General features: G+C 49.6%; 2 protein-coding genes across 2 annotated transcripts in view; one reads left to right on the forward strand and one right to left on the reverse strand.

Annotated features, from left to right (window-relative positions):
* Nucleotides 1-210, reverse strand: part of VANGL1 (VANGL planar cell polarity protein 1) — a 211,457-nt gene extending 211,247 nt beyond the window's left edge. Inside the window, exon 1 of the mRNA XM_069202981.1 lies at nt 13-210. The gene's annotated coding sequence lies outside the window, so the exon portion shown is untranslated. The remainder of the gene's footprint in view (nt 1-12) is intronic.
* Nucleotides 211-732: 522 nt separating this feature from the next.
* The window catches only part of POGLUT1 (protein O-glucosyltransferase 1), a 71,411-nt gene continuing 52,296 nt past the window's right edge, over nt 733-19,847 (forward strand). The window contains exons 1-3 of the mRNA XM_069202982.1: nt 733-887; nt 8,012-8,102; nt 18,905-19,048. Coding sequence (XP_069059083.1) covers nt 803-887; nt 8,012-8,102; nt 18,905-19,048 — 320 coding nt within the window. The 5' untranslated portion in view covers nt 733-802. The remainder of the gene's footprint in view (nt 888-8,011; nt 8,103-18,904; nt 19,049-19,847) is intronic.

Raw genomic sequence — 19,847 nt, forward strand, 5'->3', positions numbered from 1 at the left:
CTCTCTCTCAACAACAACAACGGAGGAGGAGGAAAAGAGAGAGATCTCTCTCAACAACAACAACGGAGGAGGAGGAAAAGAGAGAGATAAAGACCCCAGGCAACGACGCCGCGGCTCGTCACAGGCACGCACGGCCACGTCCGGCTTCGTGCGTCAGGTGCGCGTCGGACACCGGGCGAGTCCGTAGCTTGTGCTCACCCCCACTCTCCACTGGAACTCACAAGAACAGTGCAAATACATACAAGTCAACAATAATCATTCTGGGGACAATACCAACTCATTAGGCTGAAAACTACCTTATTTTGTCTGTCTGACGCCTGAAATTACCTGTCCCTTGATAGGAGTGAATGTGGGCAAATGTATTTTCCAGCTTCTTATTTCATGCCTCTCACTGTTCTCTTCTGAAATGTTGGGTGTATTTTAAATAGTGGCGCAGGTGCTCCCTGCGCAATATGGCGCCGGTCCGGGCCACATTCCGATGACGTACGCGCTCCAGGAGTTGTGAGAACTCCGCGCCCCAACCACAGGTTGTCCTTCTTCGCTGTCACTGCACGCCCAGTTTACAAGTCTGTTGTGGCGACGCCTGCGTCTCTAGCCCCACCGAAGGATGATGAACAGATCCCCGAGCGACGGATGGCGCATGCGCCCTGGATTTATGAGGAGCGAGTCCCGCGAGCGACGGACGGCGCATGCGCCCTGGGATTTATGATGAGCGAGTCCCGCGAGCGACGGACGGCGCATGCTCCCTGGATTTATGAGGCGCAGATGCCCGAGCGAGGGATGGCGCATGCGCCCTGGATGAATGGCTTCCTGCAGGATGCTGCTGGGGCTCTGGTTGTTGGCTTTGAGTCTTCTGGTCCGAAGAGGAGACAGCCAGGGGGCCCCAGGTAATCCCCTCCGTCACACCCCAGCTCGTATAACTAGCAGCCCGGTGCCTGCCTGGGAGGTTTTAGTGCGGTGGGTGACAAGGGAGTCAGTGCCCCCCCCCCCCCCCCCCCCCCCCCCCCCGTGTTTGCTTTGGGTTTGAGCTTCTGGGCTTCAGCATGAGATGCAAGGATCCAGCACATGACGCTTTTTTTGTAACCTGGTACCTTGGAGTTGTGGATAGCATTGCACCAAGAGGACTACAAGTACCAGAATGCCAAGGGAGATCCTGCACAGGTGACACTGCTCAGGGATGGACCTGGAAACTTCAGAGCGCAGTGGCTCGCCCAGCCAGGAGTTTTGTGTGAGGGCATCTGGTATCCTAATGTTAGCAGTGTTTGAGAAGCATCTTGAGGCCGTGCAGCTGTGTGTGCCCGGCCCTGCCTAGGGGCCCTGGAGAGGGCGGTTAATCAAACTAGAGGGTCTTCTTGTAGTCCAATTTGCTGGTGACAAGGGTATGAGTGACTGTTTTAATGGTGTGGCTAGAAGTCGTCTTCAGCATCTTCAGAGTATGAAAGCAGGAATATAGCAATAGAATCCTGTGGTAATATCCAATTTACTACCAATGATCCTGAGGATTCTGGCGTGGGTGTTAGGTGTGGGTCTGAGTCAGCTGACCACCAGTTGTAGTCCATGGTGAGGAGTTGTTGCTAATGACTGCTGCTTCTGCCTTGTCGGCGTTGAGATAGAAACAGCTGGATTTCATCCATTCAGCAACTTCGGTCATGCAGGTGGCGAACTTGTTCTTGTTGTCAGCCAGCTAAGTCTGTTATCAACTGAAGAAAACTTTCTCTGTGACCCCTCCCACCCCCCACAAATGAGGAACCCTAGACCGTATTGTGTGTACTCTCCAGAGAGCCTCCCATGTGTGATTCCTGGGGACATATAATTTTGTGTGTCACCCCCATGGATTATAGCGTGTTTTGGATGCCCCATACACCATCTTCTTACGTTATCAGCTTTTGTATACATCACATCTTCTCTATGTTGTACAACGTTCACTGGCCTTAGGCGAATTTTTCCCCAACCCCTCACAAAATGCTCCTGAAGTAAACTGTGCAGCCCAGCCAAGTTTCCAATGTCCAAGCTTGACTCTGCTTCTGTCCAGATATTTTCTTTGCATTCTCAGATTTGTAACCATGTTTATCCCCCTATAAAATCAGGACTACCATTTCCAAAATGCAGTTAGGAACGTGGAGTTGACTGCTAGTTAAAGGATAGACCTCTGACACTTAACAGCCATGGCCGTTGGGTGAGTTGGGACTGCAGACCAGATTCCACATTAACACAGAGCCCTTGACTTGCACCTCAATCCTATCAAGGCCATTCATAGCACCTCTGAGCCTCTGTTTGTTCTGACCATTTATGTTTTTAACTAGCTGTGGCTTTGCTCCCTTCCTAACTACTACTCCTTTATGAAAACCAGCAAAGATGCAGGACATCCTGAAGCGCGATTGGTAGCCATATCCGCATGTCCAAAAGAGAAAGACAATGATATTGCAGAAATTACCTGGCAAGAAGTTTCCCTTCCTAAAGATATGTAAATAAAAGTGATATTGTGTAGGAAACTGTTTTTTATTGCAGTAGTCTCCCCACATGTTGCCTGGTATTTGATGCAACTTTAACTGAAGTGCACTGGGTTACTGCTAACCATGTTGACAGTGTTCTTTCCCTAAAACTGTGCAATTGTTCCCTGTTTGGCAATACTTGTGGCACCCCTGTAAGTCCCTAGTAAATGGTATCCCAGGTACTTGTGGCTTGGGTACCAAAGAGTGTCCTCCAGGGCTGCAGCATGCATTTTGCCACCCTCACGGACCCCTCACTTAGCTCAGGGAAACTGCCATTACAGGCTTCATGTCCTTATGCAACTAAAAGTGAAAGCACAACATGGCATACAGCCTGTGTGCCATGCCCACTAACACTGCATGCAATATATGTAAGTCACTCATACAGAGTAAGCCTTCTGGCCCTAAGGTAGGGTGCATTATATTACATTTTTGGTCATATCTGCTTGAGTAGATATGCCCCTGCCATGTCTTTGTCGATTCTTAGACATAGTAATTGATCAGGGAAGCCATTTTTAGAATATGTTTTGGACACTGGTCAATACTTATTCCCCTACTACATGATGGCTTCACTGAAAACAGGGATGTTTGGTAGCACACATCTTGTATTAATAGACCCACACTGTTTACAGTGATGGATTTATTAATACTTGCACCCAGAGATCACCTCAAGCCAGTATTTAGGGGAGCCCTTGACACCAGGAAATAAGATCCTGCCAACATGAAAGAAGATGATGAACTCTGAAAAGTCGCAAAAGCAAGAACAAAAGACTTGGCGCCAGCCTGCCTGCCGTACTTGACAGGTCACCAAAGACAACTTGTCCTGCAACTGCCTCCAAAATCTTGGGAGGACTGTCTGCTTTCAGCCAAGACCCAGGAACTCTCAATGAAGTAGTGGAGCTGCTCCCCGGCATCCTGCAGGCACCCCAGAAGAAATGCAAGGCCTGTGGACTTCCAAAACCTGACACCTGAAAGCACCACTGCACCCATACCTACTAGCCCAGGTAGAAGTGGGCCAATGGTGTCACTGTGGTCCCCCAACCCTCCAGAGATGAAGCCCCCTAGCGTTTGCCAACTGTGGATTTGTCAATGCTGTCTGCATCTGCTTTCTGCAGGCCCCCTCCAACAGCGAGTATCTCCTGCACCGGAGCCCAAAACCAAAAGACACCACTGCACCCGAGCTCCACAGCCTGAGGAGAAGTGGGCCAATGGTATCCCTACATGACTGAGTATCTCCAGGCTCGAGCCCCGCCTACGGGTTCGCCCGGACTGGCCGCCCCAGTCCCTAATTACAGCCTCTTTCTGACCAGACCAGTCTCCATTGAAGTGAATGGGACAACCAACGAAGCAACCCACCTCTACCCCCGGATGCCCCAGAGCACCCCCAGGTGACTTGGTAGTGTGGGTTTGGATCTTATCCCATACTCCCCTCAAGTAGAGAATAAAAGTCCTGTAAGTGGTTGTCAAGTACTCAAATGTAGTATATATTCCTTTTCCTGTTGGATAACATTGGGGCACCCATAACTGAAAAACACCTCTGCACCCAGATGCCCCATTGCCTCCCTAAGTGACCTGTTTGTGCTGCCTTGGACCTTGCTCCATACTTACCTTAGCTCCAGAAGTTGGTCCTGTAAGGTGTTGTAAAGTACCTCTATGCAGAATATGCCTTTCCTGTTTAGGATAACATTATCTCTTCAGAAATTGCACAGTTAATTTTTCTAACCTGTAAAAATTCATAACTCGAAACAGACTTACCTGATTGTGATGATCTTGGTCCTAAAATTATATAAAGATAAGTATTATTTTTATAATTTGGCGTATATCTCCTTATTGAGTTTTATGTATCATTTATTGACTGTGTGCATGCAGCAAATGTCTAACACAGCTCTCTGACAAGCGTAAGGCTGCTCGACCACACTATCCCCTAAAAGAGCACCTTGGGATTGTTAGCGCAAGCCCGTCCCACTTATAAGGGAACCCCTGGACTCTTTGCACAGTATATTTCATTTCAGTATACTATATAAAGAGCCAGCTTCCTACATGTTGGTAATTTCTTTTTGCTTGTGATCAAAAATTGCTCTGCTATTTATCTTCCTGTAACTAAAGTCATTTTTTTTTTCTTTAAAATTCTTGTACTTACTGAAACTTTGAACTGTTACCTATATCAGAGTTCCTAAGCTAACCTGACTGCTCAATATCACTTACCCCGAGAGTCAAAGCTCACACAGGAGGTTGTAAACATTCATTGATTTTTTTTTTTCCTCTGAATATCCTTCTACCTTCTCTGTGGTCTTACGGGCCTTTTGCTTCCCTCTCAGACTCCAACTCTGGGAAGCTGAATGTCCTAAATGTAATTTATTGATATTAACCCTGTTGAGTTCCCCTGGAACAATGATTCTTCTTACTAGATTTGGGTCTCCAGGGCTTTCTTGCAGGCCGTGCATCAGTGGCAAATCTTTTTCAGGGCTCTATGGAGTTCTTCTGAGATTGCTTCTAGATAAATGACAAACTGGCTACCTCTGTGCAAGATATAATTGAAGTATTACTCTTTTTCTATATGGGCACGTTACTGGTCTCTAGTGCCGGTCATTGCCTGGAGTTGTAACCCAGCAAAGACAGTTCCCTTGTTAATGTATGACCAATCTGCTATGATGATTTAACCAAATCTCCAAAAGAGTTTGACCCTGTATTCAGCAACAGATTAAACAAGCATTTGCAATGCAATCTGTCTTGCATTTGCTCGAGTTAAAGCTACTAGCGTTATAAACTCCTACCCAGACTTCTCTTGCCATGTAAATTTAAAAACAAAAGTAAAACAGTTTCACATAAGCGAGCTGATTCACAGCGCCACTGCAGCCATGAGCATCAGCGATAACGAAACTTACAAAAGGCAAAAGAAGTTCGCCCACAGTCAAACTTATCAGCAAAAGTGCAATTAGCCATCTAACAGGGTCAATAGCCAAGGCGGTAACTAAACCGCCCCAAGGAGGGACAAATGTACACCCTTTACCAATGTCATCAAATGATTTTTGAAGGGAAAGCCCACGAACGAGTGATAGTGAAGGGTGTGAGGTGGGCGTGGTTAAAAGCCCAGATACATACCAACAGGTCGGAAAAGCAGCTCACGCGCTCTGCTCTGCTCGACCCAAAAAGGGCAAGTGTCCCATTAATAGCCTGTGTTAGAATATGAAGCAATAACTACACACAATTAATTGCTTCAAGATGTGTTCCTTAGATAGCTTGCATGTAAAGGCTTTCAAGTTGAATGCAATATCAGTGGGTACAATGTTAAACGTTCCTTTGTGGCATCAAGGAAAGCTGACCCTCCCAAGACGTCCTGAGCCCAGTAGATGAAGCCAATCAGCAGCTACCATGACGAGGTACAGAAGACCACTGGTCTTCAGCAGACCTCATTCCCACTACACCTTATTCGAGCTCCAGTAAGAACATGGTGAATTTCCGGGCCTCTGTGACCATCCACATGGAGGCATCTGTGGTCACAGGTCCTATGAGCCAGTTGAGTGGAACTGTGCTTTAATTGCTGGACTACGTCCAGTGTTTCCCAGCTTGACCTGCTTTACCATAGAGACACATGCCTGGGGAGGTGGACAATGCAGAGTGACTTGCCACATCTTATCTGCTCTAGCCTCCAGTTTTCCCCTTAAAAGCAGTCAAACACTAGGGACAATCTTCAGTTTCTAAGCAGAGCAGCAGCATGATAACACTTAACATTGATGTGGGAAATCCCTTTTGTTTTCCCACCATGTTCATGAGTCTGTCAGCTCCCTCACCCACCTCCCAAGTATCCCACTAGCATACAGGGAGACCACACGCTCGAGGATTTTAAATATCAAGAAATATTTTCTTAGAAATTGTTGCAAAAACGTTTCATATATATCAATGTTGCATCTTACAAATAATGTAAGTATAGCCCTACCCTCTTCACCTCTAGTCGACATCGTCAGAACCCACACTCTCAACATTATGTCCTATTCCACCCAGCTCATCCTCTCACTCTCAGCAAGTCCCACCACCACGAGGGCCAACTTCCAGAACTGCATGAAGAGTGTCGCCGACTGGATGAAGAGCGACCTCTGAAGCTCAACAGTGACAAAACTGAAGTGCTGATCTTTGGACACAGCGTCTCCACTTGGAATGTCACTTGGTGGCCTGCTGAACTCTGAACCAATCCTACACCTACACACCACGCCTGCAGCCTCGCCATCACCCGAGACAGCAAGCTCACCATGAAATGACAAATCAGTGCAGTCTCCTCTGCCTGCTTCCACACCCTCCGCATGCTTCAAAGAATCTTCAAATGGCTCCTCATCAGCATAAAAAAAAAACATCATTCCAGCCCTAGTCCGCAGCCGGCTAGACTATGGCAATGCATTGTATGCTGGAACCACCACCCAACTTATGAGAAGACTCCTCAGTGCTCAGCAGTGAGACTCATCCTCAACCTGCCCTAATAGACCCACATCGCCCCACTCCTCTAGAACCTTTACTGGCTCACCGTCCAGAAGAGATGCCAGTTCAAGAGGTTGACACACACCTAAAGAAGCCCTCCGTGGCCTGGGACCAGAATACATCAACCACTGCTTGAACTTCCACCAACCATCCAAAGACCTTCACTCCACCTCCCTCGCAAAAACACTGTGCCGAAGCCACAGTGGGGCTGTTCCTTCTCGAACCGCACTACCAAGCCCTGGCACAGCCTTCCCCTCCACCTCTGGACATCACCCTCGCTGGCAAATTTCAGGAAATGACTCCAGGCCTCACTTTTCAACTGAGCCCAGCAACTCAGCACCTGGATACCCTCACTGGTGAATAGCAACACTTCACAAATTAATGATTGATTGATGCAAGTCATTTCATCTAGGTCATTTTCAGAGTAATACATTTTAAAACCTTTATTTTGTCTACCGGTATACCGCAGAGTCTAACTTTGCTGAGTTGTATTGAAATTGACATTTCAGTGACAACTATTTGGCATTACTGTTTTTTGCGAAGGGTTTTGTTTTTATAATGAAAATGTTGTTCTTTACAGCAAGAAACAACAAATAGCCTCTGCCGTGCATTTGCGCGGATAAAGCTGTAGAGTGGTTTCAGAGTATTGCTGTGCTAGAAGGTTAACAGTTATTTGACATCAGCCAAGAACATACAGTCGATGCAAACATAGATCGCCTCAAAACTTGAAGATATTTTATTTTGTTGAAACTGCCCTTTTCTTACTGAAAACACCTTGCATCCATAGGACAACTAGAATCGAGGATAGAACGACTGTATTCCTAGACCATATCGAGGTAGGCAGTTATCGTATTAGTGTACACATGGTTGAAAATGAAATGTTTGTCGTTAGAAGGTGGATCATGTGCCCTCTCTGTTGAGCCCATCTTCCCTGCTAGGATCATAACTTGCTCTGTCAGTACTGCAGGCTTCCTTTGCTGAAAATGTTCAGAGGCTTGTCTGGCCAGTGTAACATCCCTTATTCTTACTTGTTTCAATCTATCTTGTGCTAGGAACACAGTGGGGGAATGTTCTTGACGAGATCAAAACTGCAGTCGAGAATTACAACCCGTGTGAACGTCAGAACTGCAGCTGCCATCGCAGGTGAGCAACACACAGCATGAACCAAAAATGTGTGTCAAGGGTATGTGTCCACCAGTGTACAAAGTACACAAACCCCAGAGATGATCACTGTGTAGGGGGGAGGGCTGCAACCAGTGATGAGAGCAGAGAAGACTTTATCAGCAGACATCACTGTGGGCAGTAGCATTGCCTGGTATTATTTACATGACACTTCGTACCCCTCATGCAGCGACAAAGCTCTCTGGTCCACATCTGGCTCGGTGCCCTTTGGGGTGGATGGTTGCAGGAATATGTGGCATCTCAGGCCTTCGTGCAGGAAGGATGGGCCCTTGACGGGAGCATATCGTCTGCAGGATATTGATGAGGTTAGGGAGAGCTCTTTGTGTAAGAGCACAGGCTGCGCCAGGCAGCAGTGCGCTGGGAATGTAGCTGCAGTAGGAGATGTTCTGCACCACATTATACACAGAATATAATGCAGTGTTTGGTTTACACCTTCCGTGGCCTCTGTGTTGACTTTACCAAAGTCTCTTTTCGGATATGATGTCCTAATTGATATAGGGAAATGCTACTTTATGAAGAATAGTCATCAGTGCCCTCTTGTAGGAAAGTACCATCTTGCCTGGCATGTTACCCCCATTTTTCACTGTATATATGTTGTTTTAGTTGTATGTGTCACTGGGACCCTGGTAACCCAGGGCCCCAGTGCTCATAAGTATGCCTGAATGTGTTACCTGTGTAGTGACTAACTGTCTCACTGAGGCTCTGCTAATCAGAACCTCAGTGGTTATGCTCTCTCATTTCTTTCCAAATTGTCACTAACAGGCTAGTGACCATTTTTACCAATTTACATTGGCTTACTGGAACACCCTTATAATTCCCTAGTATATGGTACTGAGGTACCCAGGGTATTGGGGTTCCAGGAGATCCCTATGGGCTGCAGCATTTCTTTTGCCACCCATAGGGAGCTCTGACAATTCTTACACAGGCCTGCCACTGCAGCCTGAGTGAAATAACGTCCACGTTATTTCACAGCCATTTTACACTGCACTTAAGTAACTTATAAGTCACCTATATGTCTAACCTTTACCTGGTAAAGGTTAGGTGCGAAGTTACTTAGTGTGTGGGCACCCTGGCACTAGCCAAGGTGCCCCCACATTGTTCAGAGCCAATTCCCTGAACTTTGTGAGTGCGGGGACACCATTACACGCGTGCACTACATATAGGTCACTACCTATATGTAGCTTCACAATGGTAACTCCGAAAATGGCCATGTAACATGTCTATGATCATGGAATTGCCCCCTCTATGCCATCCTGGCATAGTTGGCACAATCCCATGATCCCAGTGGTCTGTAGCACAGACCCTGGTACTGCCAAACTGCCCTTCCTGGGGTTTCACTGCAGCTGCTGCTGCTGCCAACCCCTCAGACAGGCATCTGCCCTCCTGGGGTCCAGCCAGGCCTGGCCCAGGATGGCAGAACAAAGAACTTCCTCTGAGAGAGGGTGTGACACCCTCTCCCTTTGGAAAATGGTGTGAAGGCAGGGGAGGAGTAGCCTCCCCCAGCCTCTGGAAATGCTTTGTTGGGCACAGAGGTGCCCAATTCTGCATAAGCCAGTCTACACCGGTTCAGGGACCCCTTAGCCCCTGCTCTGGCGCGAAACTGGACAAAGGAAAGGGGAGTGACCACTCCCCTGACCTGCACCTCCCCTGGGAGGTGTCTAGAGCTCCTCCAGTGTGCTCCAGACCTCTGCCATCTTGGAAACAGAGGTGCTGCTGGCACACTGGACTGCTCTGAGTGGCCAGTGCCACCAGGTGACGTCAGAGACTCCTGCTGATAGGCTCCTTCAGGTGTTAGTAGCCTATCCTCTCTCCTAGGTAGCCAAACCCTCTTTTCTGGCTATTTAGGGTCTCTGTCTCTGGGGAAACTTCAGATAACGAATGCAAGAGCTCATCCGAGTTCCTCTGCATCTCTCTCTTCACCTTCTGATAAGGAATCGACTGCTGACCGCGCTGGAAGCCTGCAAACCTGCAACATAGTAGCAAAGACGACTACTGCAACTCTGTAACGCTGATCCTGCCGCCTTCTCGACTGTTTTCCTGCTTGTGCATGCTGTGGGGGTAGTCTGCCTCCTCTCTGCACCAGAAGCTCCGAAGAAATCTCCTGTGGGTCGACGGAATCTTCCCCCTGCAACCGCAGGCACCAAAAAGCTGCATTACCGGTCACTTGGGTCTCCTCTCAGCACGACGAGCGAGGTCCCTCGAATCCAGCAACTCTGTCCAAGTGACCCCCACAGTCCAGTGACTCTTCAGTCCAAGTTTGGTGGAGGTAAGTCCTTGCCTCACCTCGCTGGGCTGCATTGCTGGGAACCGCGACTTTGCAGCTACTCCGGCCCCTGTGCACTTCCGGCGGAAATCCTTTGTGCACAGCCAAGCCTGGGTCCACGGCACTCTAACCTGCATTGCACGACTTTCTAAGTTGGTCTCCGGCGACGTGGGACTCCTTTGTGCAACTTCGGCGAGCACCGTTTCACGCATCCTCGTAGTGCCTGTTTCTGGCACTTCTCCGGGTGCTACCTGCTTCAGAGAGGGCTCCTTGTCTTGCTCGACGTCCCCTCTCTCTGCTGGTCCAATTTGCGACCTCCTGGTCCCTCCTGGGCCTCAGCAGCGTCCAAAAACGCCAACCGCACGATTTCCAGCTAGCAAGGCTTGTTGGCGTTCTTTCGGCGGGAAAACACTTCTGCACGACTCTCCACGGCGAGAGGGATCCGTCCACCAAAGGGGAAGTCTCTCTAGCCCTTTTCGTTCCTGCAGAAACCTCAGCTTCTTCTGTCCAGTAGAAGCTTCTTTGCACCCGCAGCTGGCATTTCCTGGGCATCTGCCCATCTCCGACTTGCTTGTGACTTTTGGACTTGGTCCCCTTGTTCCACAGGTACCCTAGATTGGAAATCCACAGTTGTTGCATTGCTGGTTTGTGTCTTTCCTGCATTATTCCTCTAACACGACTTCTTTGTCCTTAGAGGAACTTTAGTGCACTTTGCACTCACTTTTCAGGGTCTTGGGGAGGGTTATTTTTCTAACTCTCACTATTTTCTAATAGTCCCAGCGACCCTCTACAAGGTCACATAGGTTTGGGGTCCATTCGTGGTTCGCATTCCACTTTTGGAGTATATGGTTTGTGTTGCCCCTATCCCTATGTTTCCCCATTGCATCCTATTGTAACTATACATTGTTTGCACTGTTTTCTAAGACTATACTGCATATTTTTGCTATTGTGTATATATATCTTGTGTATATTTCCTATCCTCTCACTGAGGGTACACTCTAAGATACTTTGGCATATTGTCATAAAAATAAAGTACCTTTATTTTTAGTATAACTGTGTATTGTGTTTTCTTATGATATTGTGCATATGACACTAAGTGGTACTGTAGTAGCTTCACACGTCTCCTAGTTCAGCCTAAGCTGCTCTGCTAAGCTACCATTATCTATCAGCCTAAGCTGCTAGACACCCTATACACTAATAAGGGATAACTGGGCGTGGTGCAAGGTGCAAGTACCCCTTGGTACTCACTACAAGCCAGTCCAGCCTCCTACACCTCTCTGGTCACTCGAGGGGATACAGTGGGGGGATGCCATGCTCCAGTACCCACAGGAGGACTGCTCTCCCGGGCACCTCGTGATCTCACATTCTGAGACACATCAGGGACCCACAGAGCAATATTTCAAGGACAAGGTGTTGGCGTCTAAAGGGGGGTGGAGTGGGACGCTTTTAAGGTAGTAATTAATAGACTGTGTATTGAAAGTAATTGGGGTGGGGGGTGCACGATCCAAGCCCCATTATCCCAGCTGGCACGCTCCATCTGGGGGAGAGTTACTTGCAGAACTGGGCTCGGAGGTCGGACAGGACCTCGGGGACCCCAGGAAGGAACATGGGACCCTGGCGGATAGGACCACAGAGCACTCGGAGGGTGACACAGCTGGGCAACTATTAGAGTAAGGGCTGAGGCAGGCAGAGTGCCGCTGGCCGATATAAACCGCCCAAACAGCGATACCTTAAACATGCAGGCAGATATCCATAGGGTGTTCCTAGACTGCAAAGAACAGCTCTGTACACCTCATGGGAAGGAGCGTATAGCTTGTCCTGCAGGTGTCACGCATTGACCCGCCCCAGCAACAAGAGCTGATCGAGCCACACAGCAGGAGAGATTCGGGCAGCCACTGACCCTATAGCATGAAATATAACTTCAGGAACTGATGGAGTCATGGTGGAGTTCTACTCCGCCTACAGGGCTGCATCGGTACCACGGTTACATCAGCGGTACCCTGATGCTAGGGACACAAAACCCCTATCAGCAACCACGAGAGAAGAGCTGGTTGTCGGGCTTCCCAAGCCAGGCTGTCACCTGGTGGGAGTGGGGGGGTCATACAGACCCCTCTCTCTTAGAAATACAGACTGTAAAATCCTAGCGAAAGTCATTGCTGATTCCCACCACCCTGGTTCACCCGGACCAGAATGGCTTTATCCCGAGTTCCTAAACGTTCCTCAACCTACATCGCTTATTCCGCCTTATGGAGGAGGCACCCCCGGAGGGCAGCCTGCAGGTGGCGCTGTCACTAGACGTTGAAGAAGGTTTGATACCTGGGGTGGCAAAGGTAGGGCTGGGCAGGGACATCAGGTGATGCATAAGGCTTACCTACTCTGGCCCGAGAGCCAGTTTCCGCACAGGGTCCAAGATCTCTGACATCCTCGTGATCAGCAGAGACACCAGACTGCCAGGGATGCCCACTCTGCCCTGTAGTATGTGCCCTTGCCATGGAACCCTCGGCAGGCCTATTGTGGCGGAGAGCGCTGGACTGGGGAGTCCTGGGCTGCGACTCATGGGAAGTTGTCGCTGTGTACAGAGGACGCACTGGCATATCTGTGCAGTGGAGATGTTGGATGCCTTTGGCACGTGCTCTGCTCTGAAGTTGAGCCCCGAAAGTCCCTCTCGCCTCGGAGTCCAGGCAGACGAGGGGATACCAGGGAACCCAGGGGCGGTGCTGGCAAGGGCATGCCAGTCGCTGACTTCCTGGAAATCCTTAAGGCTCATCTCTGGGTAGTGTGGCAATCACCAAAATGTTGGTTCTACCCAGACCACTTCTTGGCACTCTGAGCGCCATTGCCGAGGACTTTCTTTTACAGTAAGTTGTATATTATCTGATTTGATATGGCGGACAGGACGGAGGCAGGTGGCGTACTTACATTATATAACCCCGTGGAAAAGGGCAGACCGGGTGCCCCAACCTGTGAATTATATAACGTAGCACACAGCCACAGTGGACAACAAGATGGTTATCAAAAGCTGCAAGCCCAGAGAGGGCACAAGAGAAACGGGGACAGGACATTATCGACTGGTTGATGAGACCTCTCATGCAGGGGGTGGTAAGTTGTCCAGAGTTGCCAGACTGTGCTGATATGAATATGTGCATCCCTGGGGTTGTGTGGAGCTGGGGTGGTACTGGACTGTACTCCCCAAGTATTCCACTGTGACACACCGAACTTCAGCAGGACAAGAGACCACCATAAAATAGGGGCTGACAGCCCCAGGTGACGTGTCTGCACACCAGATGCTTAAAGCCTTTCTGGAGAGAGAGACCAGATACAGCATTGGAGGAGGGCAGCTCCTGGCTTATAATAGACGTCATATCAGCCACATGTGGACCAGACCATAACAAACCAGGGACGGCTGCACCACCATCCCTACTGCGCAGTCACAGGACTGGCCTGAGAGCAGCCACACCGATGAATGGGGCATTACTTGGGCAGTCACCACTGAATCTGCAGTACTTGGGGGGGGGGTGGCAGAGGTGGATGACCTTGATTGACAGGAGTCGATAGACTGGTAGTGAATGGGAAGTCTCATTAGAAATACTTAAGAAGGTGCCAAGAAATTCCTGTCTCAAGTACTCCCGATGTAAGTACTTACATTAGACCGGTCTCACCCCCGAACTGCTTCATCCCACGCCCAAGAGGTAAATCCTGAATACCCACAATGTGGATGTCCCAAAACTGACTTTTGTCATATGGTATGGTCCTCTCCGGAAATTCTGAATTTCTGGGCTGAAACAATAGTACTAACCTTGAAAATAACTGGTAAATCGTTGACAGTGGACACACTTCGCTGTCTGCTTGGGTGATGCCAAACACTAAAATACAAAAAAAAATTATAAATCTAGCTGATTTTCTTTCCAAGACAAGGATAGTGATGGCCTGGCAGACCCCAGAGGCTCCCTTGTTGAGGTCCTGGGTGGGAGAACCTCTATAAGTGGCCAAGGCAGTGCAAGATCTGTGGACATCTCAAGTGGCCTGAAACAAGTACATGGAAGTGCAGACCACTAAAACCGACGCAAGGCTGCCGTGAACGCAGCAGTGTGGATGCACCAATATCCTATTCCTGGTAGGAGATCCGTGAACGCACCAGTGTGGATGCGCCAATGTGCTATTCCCGGTGTGGATGCGCCAATATGCTATTCCTGGTTGGAGATCCGTGAACTCCACCGTGAACGCACCAGTGTGGATGCGCCAATGTGCTATTCCTGATAGGAGATCCGTGAACCCACCAGTGTGGATGCGCCAATGTGTTATTCCCGGTAGGAGATCCGTGAACGCACCAGTGTGGATGTGCCAATGTGCTATTCCAGGTGGAGATCCGTGAACGCACCAGTGTGGATGCGCCAATGTGTTATTCCCGGTAGGAGATCCGTGAACGCACCAGTGTGGATGCGCCAATGTGTTATTCCCGGTAGGAGATCCGTGAACGCACCAGTGTGGATGCGCCAATGTGCTATTCCCGGTAGGAGATCCGTGAACGCACGAGTGTGGATGCGCCAATGTGCTATTCCCGGTAGGAGATCCGTGAACGCACCAGTGTGGATGAGCCAATGTGCTATTCCTGATAGGAGATCCGTGAACTCACCAGTGTGGATGCGCAAGTGTCCTATTCCCGGTAGGAGATCTGTGAACGCACCAGTGTGGATGCGCAAGTGTCCTATTCCCGGTAGGAGATCTGTGAACGCACCAGTGTGCATGAGCCAATGTGCTATTCCTGATAGGAGATCCGTGAACTCACCAGTGTGGATGCGCAAGTGTCCTATTCCCGGTAGGAGATCTGTGAACGCACCAGTGTGGATGAGCCAATGTGCTATTCCTGATAGGAGATCCGTGAACTCATCAGTGTGGATGCGCAAGTGTCCTATTACCGGTAGGAGATCCGTGAACGCACCAGTGTGGATGCGCCTATGTGCTATTCCCGGTAGGAGATCCGTGAACGCACCAGTGTGGATGCGCCTATGTGCTATTCCCGGTAGGAGATCCGTGAACGCACCAGTGTGGATGCGCCAATGTGCTATTCCCGGTAGGAGATCCGTGAACCCACCAGTGTGGATGCGCCAATGTGCTATTCCCGGTAGGAGATCCGTGAACCCACCAGTGTGGATGCGCCTATGTGCTATTCCCGGTAGGAGATCCGTGAACGCACCAGTGTGGATGCGCCAATGTGCTATTCCCGGTAGGAGATCCGTGAACGCACCAGTGTGGATGCGCCAATGTGCTATTCCCGGTAGGAGATCCGTGAACGCACCAGTGTGGATGCGCCTATGTGCTATTCCCGGTAGGAGATCCGTGAACGCACCAGTGTGGATGCGCCTATGTGCTATTCCCGGTAGGAGATCCGTGAACCCACCAGTGTGGATGCGCCAATGTGCTATTCCCGGTAGGAGATCCGTGAACCCACCAGTGTGGATGCGCCTATGTGCTATTCCCGGTAGGAGATCCGTGAACGCACCAGTGTGGATGCGCCAATGTGCTATTCCCGGTAGGAGATCCGTGAACGCACCAGTGTGGATGCGCCAATGTGCTATTCCCGGTAGGAGATCCGTGAACCCACCAGTGTGGATGCGCCTATGTGCTATTCCCGGTAGGAGATCCGTGAACCCACCAGTGTGGATGCGCCAATGTGCTATTCCCGGTAGGAGATCCGTGAACGCACCAGTGTGGATGCGCCAATGTGCTATTCCCGGTAGGAGATCCGTGAACCCACCAGTGTGGATGCGCCTATGTGCTATTCCCGGTAGGAGATCCGTGAACGCACCAGTGTGGATGCGCCAATGTGCTATTCCCGGTAGGAGATCCGTGAACGCACCAGTGTGGATGCGCCTATGTGCTATTCCCGGTAGGAGATCCGTGAACCCACCAGTGTGGATGCGCCAATGTGCTATTCCCGGTAGGAGATCCGTGAACGCACCAGTGTGGATGCGCCAATGTGCTATTCCCGGTAGGAGATCCGTGAACCCACCAGTGTGGATGCGCCAATGTGCTATTCCCGGTAGGAGATCCTTGAACGCACCAGTGTGGATGAGCCAATGTGCTATTCCCGATAGGAGATCCGTGAACTCACCAGTGTGGATGCGCAAGTGTCCTATTCCCGGTAGGAGATCTGTGAACGCACCAGTGTGGATGCGCCAATGTGCTATTCCCGGTAGGAGATCCTTGAACGCACCAGTGTGGATGCACCAATGTGCTATTCCCTGTAGGAGATGCGTTGCATCAATGTCCTATTCCCGGTAGGAGATTCGTGAACTCACTAGCGTGGATGTGCCAATGTGCTATTCCCGGGAGGATATCCGTGAACTCACAAGTGTGGATGCGCCAATGTGCTATTCCCGGTAGCAGATAGGAGGGTGGGAACAGAAATGGCCCCTTGTTGGACTGGGAATGACAGAGAGAACCTGGGGAAGATGCAGGGCTGCAGGTCTAGCGCCGTCCCTCTTGACTACCACCGCTGTCAGGACCCCTACCATCCCACCAACACCTGCCCCCCGGTCCCCGCTACCTCCACACCCCACCTGGCAGATGTCCTGACAGCTGATGATGTAGAAGACAGACGGCCAAGATTTCTGAGTTTCTGGAGGCCTCGTTCCCTCAGTGCACTGGGAGGGAAACCCTGAGGGCGCCGCCACATGCCCGACAACGGGGAAGAATACCAGGTCCACACCACTAGTTAGTCTCCACAAGGGTAGTTTATAACGTACAAACCCAGTTAGTGGATGCAGTCACAATGCACAGATAATGTTACTATACACATAGCAACCGGTGCCTAGCAAGCAACCGAGAACAAGGAGATCAGTGAACATGTGAGAGTGTCTGAGCCCCAAGTGGAATGGCTGCTTTGTGTAACTTCGGCTTCTATGTGTTTACTGCTTGTAATGGAATAAAAGAATAAAGAACCGCTTCGAAAACTAAAGAATGGAATTATTCCTTCTCAGTTATAACAGGATGGGCATTGGAGGAATGCTTGCAAAAGTCACACACACTGAGAACTGCTCTGGGCCGCAGTTCAAGTCCATAGTTCTTCATACCTACAGTACTTCAGACACAGGGGGCGCTGCAGAGATCCGCCCAAGTCCTGCTCCTGTAGGAACAGCCCAGCCTGAACTGCATCGAGGGGCCTCCAGATGGGAAACAAGCAAACCAGACCAGTGTTGTCCTGCAGTACAGGAATTGATCTGTACCTCACTAACCTTGCCCATGTAGACCAACATCAGTCTGGGGTGTTTGCAATCTGGAGGCGGCCTAGCCCGGGAGTTCCTCTCAGAGTGGGAGTATGCCTAATTTGCACGAGGGTGGTTCTTCTCTGCTGGGGCACAATGGGCAGAAAAACGGCTGAAATGTAATCACTAGAGGCTGAGATTCATTCAGGCATTCTGCTTATCACCCTTTTTTAATCTGTTTTTCTAATTGTGAGTGAACAACCCAGTCAATCAACGGTTTAAGCCAGACCATGGGTACATGCAAAGCTTATGAATGTATCCTCAAGGGAGTTGGTGTGTTTTATGCAGCACAATGTACCAAATGCAATATGTCTCTGTGGGATACTTTAGAACAAGCCACATATTTCGATCAACGTCCAGCCTGTTTAAAGTTGCAAACGCTCAATTCCCTGTGGGCTAAACTTTGTCTGTTACCAGTGGGCCAGCGGGGGCTTCATGACTCCGTTCCCATGCCAACTAATACTTTACTATGATGGGTTTCATTGTGGGCTTTTTGTCTATTTGTTGTGAAACTGCATGAGCCCTCTTGTCAATTAAAAAAGTTACAAATGCATCCACGTCCCTGTATAATCCTCGCTCAAATCATCGCTTGCACCAGACTAAAAGTGGCCACCATCGGACATCCTGCATCTCTCGGTCTTCTCTCCCCCACGTCAGCCCATCCGACGCACCATTCACACTCTGTTTCTCATGCATCTTCCAGCGGTACCCAGCTGCTCAACTGCTCAGGCTTATTTCCACCCTCCCTGATGAATCTGTGCATGTTAGGACCCGACCCGCATCTCTCCGATGAGGCCCCCCGAGCCAACGCCGATCTGGGTTGCTTGTGTTTCTGTTTACAGCAGATGTGTTACCAGTCAGTACTTTCTTCATCTCCGTGCATGAATGACGCTTTGTCCTAGATTGATTGATTGATTGATTGATTAACAGTTTCCTACGCCAGCTATCAGTGTCAAAAATTCTGCTTCTCGCTAAACCTGGTGTAAGGCTAGTTTTTGTAAATGCATGTCTACCTGGGATTTTTAAAGGTTGGTCCTGGTTTTCACAAGGGAAGACATCAGGTTTCATCTGGGCTCTGTGCACAATCCTGTTATGTGTACAGCAATGCATGCTGGGTGTTCCTGCTGCTGTTTAAAGCTAGGGTTCTGCATTATCAAATACAGAAGCGAAGCCAATCATTGTAGTTCAGATTCTGCTGCCTGATCCTGAATTTCCCTCTGTTTCGTGAACCGCAGTGTGCTGGAGCGTGACCTGGCCATTCTTCGGGATGGCATCACCAAGGACCTGCTCTCAGACGTGGTCAGCCGTAAACTGGGAACCCACTACCAGATCCTTGGAGGCAAGTTGTACCGCGAGGCGGAGTGCATGTTCCCAGCCAGGTGGGTGTTTGGCACTGGGCACAACATCTACCACCCTCCTCAGTGCCTTTCCTCTGAGGAACAATAGTTGCAACATCCTTGGTAATCCTCTCCTTCTGCAGCTAAGAAGCTGAAAGTTAAATGTTTAAAAAAATGCCTTTTTTCACCCCACGCCTTCTGCTCTTTCCTGGAGCTTGGCTGGGAGATGTACATCGACCTCACAAAGCCGATTCATAGGGCTGGTGTGGGTGAAACGCTGGAAGAACCAACACAAGGCGCCTCTGCTCTTGGCATCCCTCCTTCCTTACAGGGGCGCGTGACTGGAGTTCTGCCTGTGCTTGTGGGATTTATGTTCTTAATTGTAGGTGGAATGACAAAACCCCCTTGTGCTCTCTCTTGGCTGTTGGCGTGGTTCCTAGTACTTATCCCTGCAATGGTCGGAGCACATGTGTGCGCTGCCTGTTGATCTGCTACTTACTGTTCTACACAGAGTCCGTGGTCTGAGTTAGATGCATGCTCTTTTGGCTCTGAGTGCTTAACTACTTCCGCAACAGGGAGAGCAAACGCCTACTGTTGCTGGCTCTCTGCATGCTGTTGTGTGTTTAATTACAGATACAGTGCTCTGAGCACATGTAGCGTGTGGTGGCTCTGGTTCAGTCTTTGGTGTTTAACACGAGGTGCAGCAGCCTGACGAAATGTATGGTGTGCTGTCTGCCAGTAAGGTATTTACTGTTTAAAGCTGCCATTGATGGAGCAGGTGTATGATCTGTTAGCTGTTCATTTGATGTTTAGTTGCGGATGCTGGTTCTGGGTATCTAGT

Source organism: Pleurodeles waltl, chromosome 8 (assembly GCF_031143425.1).
Source record: "Pleurodeles waltl isolate 20211129_DDA chromosome 8, aPleWal1.hap1.20221129, whole genome shotgun sequence".
NCBI classification, from domain to species: Eukaryota; Metazoa; Chordata; class Amphibia; order Caudata; family Salamandridae; genus Pleurodeles; species Pleurodeles waltl.